This window comes from Saccoglossus kowalevskii, chromosome 8 (genome assembly GCF_978046115.1).
Source record: "Saccoglossus kowalevskii chromosome 8, keSacKowa6.1, whole genome shotgun sequence".
NCBI classification, from domain to species: Eukaryota; Metazoa; Hemichordata; class Enteropneusta; family Harrimaniidae; genus Saccoglossus; species Saccoglossus kowalevskii.
The window spans coordinates 19850373-19862787 of NC_140648.1; the positions used below are offsets into that span (position 1 = coordinate 19850373).

General features: G+C 40.8%; 1 protein-coding gene across 1 annotated transcript in view; it reads right to left on the bottom strand.

The window, feature by feature from the left end:
- LOC100368776 (ATP-dependent RNA helicase with zinc finger domain-like) overlaps positions 1-12415 on the bottom strand; it is a 45609-nt gene that overhangs the window by 16799 nt on the left and 16395 nt on the right. The window contains exons 8-9 of the mRNA XM_085502319.1: positions 6714-6821; positions 1050-1627 (exon numbers count right to left, since the gene is read on the bottom strand). Of these exons, the coding sequence (XP_085358445.1) occupies positions 1050-1627; positions 6714-6821 (686 nt within the window). The remainder of the gene's footprint in view (positions 1-1049; positions 1628-6713; positions 6822-12415) is intronic.

Below are 12415 nucleotides of genomic sequence, written 5' to 3' on the forward strand. Positions count from 1 at the left end.
CTAGAAGCTGATGCTTGATTATGACAATTTTTTCAACATTTTATTGTATCTGATCGTCAGCAATAATTGAAAACAAAATCACTACCAGTTGGCCATTTTGAATACAACTGTAATGAATATATTGAAATTTGAACATAATCAGACAAAGCATATCAGACATATGGCTCTAGAACCGCATTCATTAAAACAAAATGGCCGCCAATATGCTATTTTGAATCCGATCTGAAAAATAAAATGACTTGCATCAGGGACCCATAATTTCTTATATATGTACCAAGTTTGAACAAAATCCATCAATAAATAACCAAGATCTGGTTCCACAATGCCAGATATGCTTGATTTAGATGATCTTTCAGCACATTTTGAAGCAGATACCTAAACAAATATATTTGAACATCTATGACATGATGTATAATGAATTTATAAAATTTGAACATAATCAGTCAAAGCATGTCGGGGATATGGCACTAGAACTGCATTCATTAAAACAAAATGGACACTAATCGGCCATTTTAAATCTAATCTGAAAAATGAAGTGCATCAAGGTCCCATAATGTCCAATTTATGTACGTTATGTATGTAAGTTTAAGAAAATCCATCTGTAAACAGCTTTGAAAAGCTGGATTTTGATGAATTCTCAGTACAAAAATGGTTGCCATTGGGCCATCTTGAATCAGATTGATAAAAAAATTGATGTGCATATGTATAACATTATGTATGATGTATGTGAAGTTTGAATGTTATTGGTCCAGGCATGGCTAAGACATATGGCGGGACGCACGCACACATAGACACACATAGGTCAATCCATAAGTCCCCTATTTCGGACTGCATTCGAACAGGGACTTACAAATCATAAAATTCATTCCAGTCATGACACATTCCTCATGGATGTACCCTCAAATACAGTATTCATAATATTGATGATCTATTTTTCTGTAACTTATTTTGAATATATAGAAGCTAAATCTATCCTGCTAAAGGCTGTGAAAGATTTCCTATTACCGTATAGAGCAGTGTGATATTTTTCAAGAACACGAGTGACTTACCTACTGATGTCCTTGAATTGTGCCATCTCTTCAATGTTAAGTAAATCATGCATCCGCTGTCTGTAATTATTTTTGGTTAAAGCCTTATCGAGTACAGAATGCTTAAAGAGCTTATCAGGTGTAGTTGGCAGTATGTAGAAAGATAACAACCCTTTATCTCTGTCAGTTGACTCCATGAGTGGGGGCTCAAAATCTATGATGTTTCTATTGCTACGGTCCCACCTCTCGGATGTACAAATCAGCGTATCGCGTGCCTCATCGAGCTGCTTTTGGTCACTTGGTGAAACAACATCAATGCTGACCCTCTTCATGAGTACAGGCTCACTACCGAAATCAAAGACTATGGACTGGCGAAACGTGCCGAAGATTTCCGTAGCGAAGGAAAGCTTTACTCGGTAAATGCGCTCATTGCTCTTGAAGTTGTTATTGTTGTTCCTTGAAGCTACCCATTCTTGAGAGTTAGGACTAATTTCTTGTTGCGTCTGTCGTTTGCTATCACCACAAGATACGGCCGAGATATGGAAATGATTGTGATGGATATCGTACAAAAGAGCTACTCGACTAAGTTGTATAGGTGCCTGAGGGAACAGAAAGATGAGAAGGATCAAAAGTAACGCGAACTCATCTAATGCTATATCTGCTTTCTACACAGTGGATGCGCAACCACTCCGTTATGGATATCAATGATTGTCCAACATCCTTCAACCAGGAAATGATGTGTTTCCATGGAAACCACCATGAAGATTGGTTAAATTGGCTGGTACATTACGATAAATATTTGTAGTTCAATAACTAACTCAATTTTGAATGCATTGCCCTAAATAGACAGTACCAAAATATAGTACAACTTTGAATACACTGCTCACTATAGACAGTGCCAAAAATATAGTGCAACTTTGATTGTACTGCCCTCTATAGACTGTACAAAACATAGAACAACTTAGGCTGGTTCTCGCCTCAAGTGTCATGGCGTACCAAGCCACAAGAGGTTGGTAACTAGTAACGGTTCCAGCATTCTGATTGGTCCATCACTTTCTTGTTGTTTTTTCTACTTCCCTTAGTTACCTGACATAAGCGCTGACGCTCATGGCCGTTCAGGGGTTTCATTTTACTTTCGAAAGTTGGGCAAATAAGAAACTGTTTCTTTTTTCATAAATTTGCACAGAAACAGCAAGAAATGCCAGAAACATCTCAAATATGTAAGTTTAAGCAGGCAGAATGGATGAGCATGACTTTATTGAAACTTGGAATGTTTTCAAATTACATCACTCAGTCACATGCCTTTGGGCCGGAATCCCAGCCCTGTGAAACAATATGGCATTTACTGGTTACCTGCGTCCTACTTGCCATTCGCAAGGGATGCCGGGAACCAGTGAAAGTACAACTTTGAATACACTGCCCTCTATGGACAGTGCCAAAATATAGTGCAACTTTGAATACACTGCCCTCTAGCAGGGGGAGCAGTAATAACTGGCTCTAGTTTTTACCCTACCAATAGTGCCAAGCACACACAAATTTGGCTTCACACTATCTAATCTGTCTGTGTTTTGTCATAAATTTTTGAAAGAAAAAAAGAACAACCAGGAGATACAGGAAAAAGTCATACTCCCAGTACACTATGGTGTTCTTAAAAGTAATTCATATATTTTTTTTTTCCAAACAAATTTATTTAAAATAAAAATAAAATGGACAGAATCTTTAATTACTGTATTTACATGTACTCTATTTGTATGTTAATGGGGGGGAGGGGTATGTAAGTGGCCAAACTACTGTAAAATACTTAATTTTAACTGAATAGACTTTTTGGCTGTTTTGTATGCAATGTATTTTCACTGATTTTTGATGAGTTGAATGTAAAATATAAGAAAAAGGGTATATTCACTGGATTTTATTTTCACTGAATCATTTCTTCAGCAAAAACAAGAAAATAGAGAAAAAAATAAAGTATTCCACAGTAAGTCATAATTCAATAATTCAATATAAAATAAATACATTTTATGGTTTGTGTGATCTAATGTGTTTAAGGTAGCGAGAAGGTTTTGTGACGTTTTTAAATAAAACATTCTCTGCCTGTTGTCTCGTTCAGAACAGTAATTTAGGTTATATATATCAAAAGACTAAGTATAGAGGTGCAAGTTCGCACAAACTGGACAGACATTGTTTACATAATTATCACGTGACATCAAAAATGGCGAACCTTGTAAAAATGACTAAGTACGCGATTGCGAGAGCACACTGCGGAATTTCCTGGTGAAATTTAAGTTATGCATTGTCCGTAATCAAGTCCATTGAAATGCGTCTCCGATAATCAAAAGACCTATTATTCCGATTTCTATGCAGGTTTGTTTTTTTGTCCCCAAATTATTTCATACTTGGCACCTTTAACAGACTATTATTCTGTGACAAAGCATTTTCTTTAAAAACCCAGACATATTTCGCACCATCATTATCTTTTGAACAATAACTGCGAGTTTGAATGTCCTAGTCCGAACGCACTTGATTTGGCGGCGGTCCCAATGAGTCGTTCTCGATCAAAACTTCAACTCGAGAAAAACGCGAAAAACAGTTTTGGTTAATAAAACACTGTAGATTTGCTGCATTATTATAAATATACACTAAAAATGGCCAAACATATTAACCACTGATATCATAGAACTCATAAAGAGTGTCAGATAATGAATAATTTCAAGCTCGAGCGCGAAAAATGAAGAAAACTGCTGGCATTTGAGTCCGTACTCCAGGAACGCTCGGGTTTTCCATTGTTATGCAAACGAACAACGAGGGATAATCCTCTGACAAACATTACTGTCCCACTGTACACGCTGACAGTTTACAAACAAGCTAATCCTTCAAGTGTCTCAGATAAGAATCTAATAAAACGGTTTTCATGGTGAAACAAAATGGCCGATGTTTGAAAAAAAATTGCTGTGTCAGAGTGCGACACTGAGTGGCAGATTTGTCTTTGCCTCGTCTGTCAACGCTTTCTTTCTTTTCTTCGCCATTGCGTTAGAAAAAAAAATGTATTAGTAAAATAGAATATTGACTTGGAAAATAAAACGATTTAAAAGAAAGTTGTGAAAAGTTACAGTACTCCTTTCGCACAACCTCCCGCCCGCTTCCGCTTTCCAATCATCTTTTTCTCTCGTTTTTGCGACCGCTTGTTGAATTCGACCGGACAATTTCCGCTTTATTTTCGACCGCGCAAACCCCGAAATATCACCGCCCACCTGCTCGCTCGCGCGCATTTAAAATTCGGACTAACAGAATAATTTCCGAGGTTCACATTGTCTTATAATTGTCTTTCTGGTTTTTATAGATGTTGAACAGCTGACAAAAGTTCAAATACTTTTTGTTTTAACTATATATAATTATATGCACGCAACCTGACCCTTTGACCTCGATTTGGCTTGGACTGAATGTTTTATTTTAAACAATATTCTGACGTGAAATACAAAATGTATTTCAACACAAGTACGACAGGGTTGTCTGGGGTTTCTTTCCTGATTGTTGAGTCTTCGCAATGTGTTTTGTATAATTATTGTTGTTTTCCCCCGATGCTGAAGGACCGTAAAGCTAAATGGCAGTTACATGCATGGGCTGAGTGAAAGAAAATATTTCTAAGCCTAAAATAAAACCTAATATTACACCTCTTTGTGTATTTGTTAATTTTACATATGTTTGTCATGACAGTATGTTTGTAAATATCTAGAAAAATCTCGTCTTTCGTTGATAATTTTGATTGTTTGTTTGGAATGTCGATCCCCGTTGGTTTCTCCATACTGAGTTTAGGAAGGGCGTCGATCAACAGAGTGACAATCAGCCGAGAGAAGACAAACTATGACCGTAATTCATGGAGATCATGTCCGTAATTTGTGGGCTGAAACCCCAAATAATTAATCAAGTATTATTATTTTAATATATATTTTATTTTACATCGCAAAACTAAACCATGCCCAAAACAGAGCTAGAGTTGTTCGCGGTGAAACAACCGCATTGAAGACGATGCAACTTCAGCTAGCCATTTCTTACCTTGAAATAAAAAAAATAAAAATTCGAAGAGCATCGGGGAAAATATTAATAATCATCCTTATCAATCGCTTGCTTTATTTTATTCGAATCCATGAAATTCACGATTTTTTTTTACATTTGTTGGCAACTTCCGCGCTAAAAAAGATTGAAAATGTGGGTGTGGTTATTTTGCAAAGTCCTGTTGATAATACGGACAAATATGGTTCTGTGACCCAGTTCGTTCTCGGATCAGGTGACTCTCAGCCAATCAATGATGTTGTAACAAAGCATATTTGACGCTAATTGAAGGGTCGTCGTACAATCCAATCACCGGCGTCGATTCACATAGTTGTTTGTGCTGTGACAGGCTTCAAAATTATTCGCTGAAAAACATATATTTTGACAAACTGATGGAATTTGACCTTAGTTCAAAAAGAAAATACTAGGCTAAGATACATTAGAGCTCACGCGAATCAGTTTTCTCTGCAAGTTGTGAAATAAAGTAAACCAGAGTAGCGTCGATGATTTTCAGCCCTGAAGGACTTTGAATTGTTCATCGACTGGCCACCAAACAGTTATGGCTATAACTAAATTTGACACGTTTTTCTTTCAAGCCCAATAAATTATTCATACATGTCAAGCTCTGTTCGATTTTTTCAGGGCATGTGGCCGTTTTTAGTCGAAAATATTTTTTGTGGGAACACTTTTGCGGTACGTATACGGTATAGACCGAGCTCATTCAATGATCGTGACTTAATTTTAAAAATTGAATGTCAAATTTTACCAGACGTGGACCGATGTGGATTCGATATCGTTATTTTAGGAATTAATCACTAACATTTCCTCGTTTCTTTGCTCTGTCAAAAGGATTTACCTAGGCTTTTTTCACGTACCGGGTAACTGTCTCATTAAAATAAAAATAAAAATATTACATCTAGAACAAGCACCCAAAACACGTAACAAGAGGTCCCAGTTCAGTTGCTTTCACGATACAAGTGTAATACAGCTATTAGATTTGAAGTGTCGTTCAGAATGTAATAATGTAATAATAGTTAACTAGTTGTATGTTCACACTTTACTATCAAAACCACCATTTCGACCACCCATGTGCCAGTTTTCAGTGTTTGGGCGAGCGGTCAATGTTTTCAATGAGCGAGCGAGCGAAAAAAAAACGCGATTAAAATGCGGTCGGTTTCCGGTCGGACAAGACCGCGTGGTCGGAAATTAAGCGATAAGCGGTCGATGTAAAAGCGGAAGGTTGGGCGAAATGAGTACTGTATGACCATGTTTCTCCGACGATGTCTCGACTGACAATAATGCTGACAATGGACGTTAGATAAACACGCATTGTTTGCAACTGGAAGCTTATAACCCATTATATCAGAATCGACAACAACAGAGTATACACATAAGATGTTATCATTTAATTCCTTCCAAAGATAAACACTATGCAAATATCCACGAAACGGCAGTTATAGTCTTTTCTGCTAGTGTTTTAAAACACTAATTTGAGCAACGTTATTTCGCAATTTCGATCTTTTGTAAACCTGGGGTGATGTATCAAGGTCTAAAGTAACAGTTTTATCAATTTTTGAAAAATCAAGAAAAAAGTGAAAATTTCCCTTCTCGCTACCTTAAAGGGTTACTTATACTTACTTTGCAATGTAGTGTAAATGTCCAGGTATGTGAAGATTTCTTGTTACAAACAGATATATCATAATCAGCATTAGCAGTAATCTTTACATCTTCTAAAGATTCAGTCAGCTAAAATAATTAATATCACAGATATTAAAGCAGCAATATTACAATATATCATTAAAACAACAGATGAAAGCAGTCAGATTTTTCAGATTGGCTAAAAGGCAGTTGAATGTGAATTTACAGATGAGAAAGTAAATTCAAACATTTGTCATAAACATGTGTTATGTATTGTAATAGTTAAAGGTCTTTTGTGATGATAAAGTAGTAGTGAGGTTCATGTTCATTTTGTTTGAATGAACTGTGAAAAGTATGCAATGTAGGTAAAGACCAACAACCTGGGAAGAATGATAGAACTGTGGGTATGGAAGAGTTTGGTCTCTCACACTAGGGTGGGCATCGGTGGGTATGGAAGAGTTTGGACTCTCAAACCAGGGTGGATGTTGGTGGGTATTGAAGAGTTTGGTCACTCACACCAGGGTGGGCATTGGTTGGTGTGGAAAAGTTTGGTCTCTCACACCAGGGTGAGCATTGGTGGGTATGAAAGAGTTTGGTCTCTCACACTAGGGTGGGCATCGGTGGGTATGGAAGAGTTTGGACTCTCAAACCAGGGTGGATTTTGGTTGGTATTGAAGAGTTTGGTCACTCACACCAGGGTGGGCATTGGTTGGTATGGAAGAGTTTGGTCTGTCACACCAGGGTGGGCATGGGAAGGTATGGAAGAATTTGGTCTTGCACACCAGGGTGGGCATTGGTGGGTATGGAAGAGTTTGGTCTCGCACACCAGGGTGGATGTTGGTGGGTATGGAAGAGTTTGGTCTCACATACCAGTGTAGGCATTGGTGGGTATGGAAGAGTTTGGTTTCTCACACCAGGGTGAGCATTGGTGGGTATGGAATAGCTTGGTCTCTCACACTAGGGTGGGTATTGGTGGGTATGGAAAAGTTTGGTCTCACATACCGGGGTGGGCATTGGTGAGTATGGAAGAGTTTGGTCTCTCACACTAGGGTGGGTATTGGTGGGTATGGAAAAGTTTGGTCTGTCACACCAGGGTGGGTATTGGTGGGTATGGAAAAGTTTGGTCTCACATACCGGGGTGGGCATTGGTGGGTATGGAAGAGTTTGGTCTCTCACACTAGGGTGGGTATTGGTGGGTATGGAAAAGTTTGGTCTCACATACCGGGGTGGGCATTGGTGGGTGTAGAAGAGTTTGGTCTCTCACACCAGGGTGGGCATTGGTGGGTGTGGAAGAGTTTGGTCTCTCACACCAGGGTGGGCATTGGTGGATATGGAAGAGTTTGGTTTCTCACACCAGGGTGAGCATTGGTGGGTATGGAATAGCTTGGTCTCTCACACTAGGGTGGGTATTGGTGGGTATGGAAAAGTTTGGTCACACATACCGGGGTGGGCATTGGTGGGTATGGAAGAGTTTGGTCTCTCACACTAGGGTGGGTATTGGTGGGTATGGAAAAGTTTGGTCTGTCACACCAGGGTGGGTATTGGTGGGTATGGAAAAGTTTGGTCTCACATACCGGGGTGGGCATTGGTGGGTATGGAAGAGTTTGGTCTCTCACACTAGGGTGGGTATTGGTGGGTATGGAAAAGTTTGGTCTCACATACCGGGGTGGGCATTGGTGGGTGTAGAAGAGTTTGGTCTCTCACACCAGGGTGGGCATTGGTGGGTGTGGAAGAGTTTGGTCTCTCACACCAGGGTGGGCATTGGTGGATATGGAAGAGTTTGGTTTCTCACACCAGGGTGAGCATTGGTGGGTATGGAATAGCTTGGTCTCTCACACTAGGGTGGGTATTGGTGGGTATGGAAAAGTTTGGTCACACATACCGGGGTGGGCATTGGTGGGTATGGAAGAGTTTGGTCTCTCACACTAGGGTGGGTATTGGTGGGTATGGAAAAGTTTGGTCTCACATACCGGGGTGGGCATTGGTGGGTGTAGAAGAGTTTGGTCTCTCACACCAGGGTGGGCATTGGTGGGTGTGGAAGAGTTTGGTCTCTCACACCAGGGTGGGCATTGGTTGGTGTGGAAAAGTTTGGTCTGTCACACCAGGGTGGGCATGGGAAGGTATGGAAGAATTTGGTCTTGCACACCAGGGTGGATGTTGGTGGGTATATAAGAGTTTGGTCACTCACACCAGGGTGGGCATTGGTGGGTATGGAAGAGTTTGGTCTCACACACCAGGGTGGGTATTGATGGGTATGGAAGAGTTTGGTCTCTCACACCAGGGTGGGTATGGAAGAGTTTGGTCTCACATACCAGTGTGGGCATTGGTGGGTATGGAAGAGTTTGGTTTCTCACACCAGGGTGAGCATTGGTGGGTATGGAATAGTTTGGTCTCTCACACTAGGGTGGTATTGGTGAGTATGGAAGAGTTTGGTCTCACATACCAGGGTGGGCATTGGTGGGTATGGAAGAGTTTGGTCTCACACACCAGGGTGGGTATTGATGGGTATGGAAGAGTTTGGTCTCTCACACCAGGGTGGGTATGGAAGAGTTTGGTCTCACATACCAGTGTGGGCATTGGTGGGTATGGAAGAGTTTGGTTTCTCACACCAGGGTGAGCATTGGTGGGTATGGAATAGTTTGGTCTCTCACACTAGGGTGGTATTGGTGAGTATGGAAGAGTTTGGTCTCACATACCAGGGTGGGCATTGGTGGGTATGGAAGAGTTTGGACTCTCAAACCAGGGTGGGCATTGGTGGGTGTGGAAGAGTTTGGTCTCTCACACCAGGGTGGGCATTGGTTGGTGTGGAAAAGTTTGGTCTGTCACACCAGGGTGGGCATGGGAAAGTATGGAAAAGTTTGGTATTGCACACCAGGGTGGGTATTGGTGGGTATGGAAGAGTTTGGTATTGCACACCAGGGTGGGTATTGGTGGGTATGGAAGAGTTTGGTCTTGCACATCAGGGTGGATATTGGTGGGTATGGAAGAGTTTGGTCTCTCACACCAGGGTGGGCATTGGTGGGTATGGAAGAGTTTGGTCTTGCACACCAGGGTGGATGTTGGTGGGTATGAAAGAGTTTGGTCTTGCACACCAGGGTGGATGTTGGTGGGTATGGAAGAGTTTGGTATTGCACACCAGGGTGGGTATTGGTGGGTATGGAAGAGTTTGGTCTCTCACACCAGGGTGGGCATTGGTGGGTATGGAAGAGTTTGGTCTTGCACACCAGGGTGGGTATTGGTGGATATAGAAGAGTTTGGTCTCTCACACCAGGGTGGGTATTGGTGGGTATGGAAGAGTTTGGTCTCTCACACCAGGGTGGGCGTTGGTGGGTATGAAAGAGTTTGGTCTTGCACACCAGGGTGGACATGGAAGAGTTTGGTCTTGCACACCAGGGTGGGCATTGGTGGGTATGAAAGGTCTTGCACACCAAGGTGGGTATGGAAGAGTTTGGTATCGCACACTAGGTTGGGTAATGATGGGTATGGAAGAGTTTGGTCTCACACACCAGGGTGGGTATTGATAGACATTTGTGGATGTGGAAGATTTTCTTCTCTCACACCAGGGTGGGCATTGGTGGGTATGGAAGAGTTTGGTCTTGCACACCAGGTTGGGTATTGATGGGTATGGAACAGTTTCGTCTCACACACCAGGGTGGATATTGGTTGGTATGAAAGGGTTTGGTCTCTCACACCAGAGTGGGTAGGTTTGTGTTCTTGGACTATATGATCTGATATACATGTATCGTATTTATCCAGGTAAGAGCCCATGCCTGGGCAAATGCCCATCCATCACTTTTGACACAATAAAGAAGTTGAGGTCATATCCGGGCACGCGCCCAGGGTTTTTTTCTACACAAAAAATAACAAAAAACTATTTTCTATTTGTTGACTGTGGTTGACTTTCTTGAAGTCTGTCGAGATGCTTATAATAACAAGCAGCCGGTCGGCTGAGATAGCTCCGCTGTTAGCAATGCACATTTCAATTAAAGAACAGAAGATATCATTAGAAAATGAACAATATGTATAGTAACAGGGCAATGGGACTTGCTGGTTTCAACAAGAAGTCAAAAATGTCACTTTTCACCAACAATAACAAAAACAAGTCATTGAAAATGACACAGTCCCCATTAAGTTCTCTTTGTGCTCGTCATATTAAAGCGGAGGGGTTGTCGTGAGCGTGTCCTTGAAACTTGAGTTCCAAGTGGCGTATACAACAGATTGTTTATTTACATCAAAACGCGTGTTTCGTGTCATAGTAATATGGCCAAAATAAAAACAGCCGTTATTCAGCCATCTTTGATCTGATTATGAAACACACTGATATGTATGATGTATGTGCCAAATACGAATGAAAATGGTACATAAATTGTGGAAATATAGTAGTAAGACCAAAAAGTCAGATGGCTGTCAATCGGCCATCCTTGACCAGATTTTGAAACAAATTGTCATGGACATGCATCCTAACCTGTATAAAGTACATGTATGTGTCAAATTTGAATGAAAACTGACAGAGCACGTCCAAGATACCGCATAAAAAAACAAAAACAAGATGCCTGCCAGTCGACCATCTTTGATCCAATTGCAAAATAAATCGTCATGGACATGTATCCTAACATGCATAATCTATGTACCAAGTTTGAATGACAACTGACAAAGCATGTCCAAAATACAACATTTTCAAAAAACTAGATGGCTGCCAGTCGGCCATTTTGAATCGAATCGCTAAACCACTGCATGTGCATATGTCTCACATAAGGTACTTGGCACATGCAAAGAATGAACGGAATTGGTGCACAGGATTCTGAAATATGACATTGGATAGACTGAAGCACGGACAGACGGACACACGGACGGTCGGACGGACAGACTCAGGAACTCACGGACGATCAGGGACATGTATCCTAACATGTATGATCTATGTACTAAATTTGAATGAAAACTGACAAAGCATGTCCAAAATACGACATTTTCAAAAAACAAGATGGCTGCCAGTCGGCCATCTTTGATCCAATTGTGAAATAAATCATCATGGACATGTATCATAACATGTATAATCTATGTACCAAGTTTGAATGAAAACTGACAAAGCATGTCCAAAATACAACATTTTCAAAAAACAAGATGGCTGCCAGTCGGCCATTTTGAATCGAATCGCTAAACCACTGCATGTGCATATGTCCCACATAAAGTACTAGGCACATGCAAAGAATGAAAGGAATCGGTCCAAGGGATTCTGAGATCTGACTCCGGACGAACGGAGATCGAATTATAAGTCCCTGTTTTCGGACTTTGTCCGAACGGGGACTAATATATATTAAAGCAGAAACGGTAGTTCTCTAATATGTCGTGGCCCTAAAAAGGACCGGCCGTTTGGTTTGTGCTACCTTAGAAACAATTCAAGTCAATCGTATAAGCAGAGCCGAGAAGCAAGTGTCGCACTCGTTCGGCTTTGAAACCAATGTTGCAATATTGTAGCAATCCGTACCTGGGAGAGTGGTTGAAATCACGTTATTTTGGCTCTATAAAATATTTGGTAATAACTGGGGCCAGCAATTTTGCAATATCACGCCGAAGACTGCCTTTTTTACCATCTTTCATCACCGATATTGCATTTCTGTCATGAAAACTATTCTTCTGTCTATTTCAAGTCCACCCCACGATATCCATATAGTGAGACAACCGATAAGCGTCGAGTCTAATAT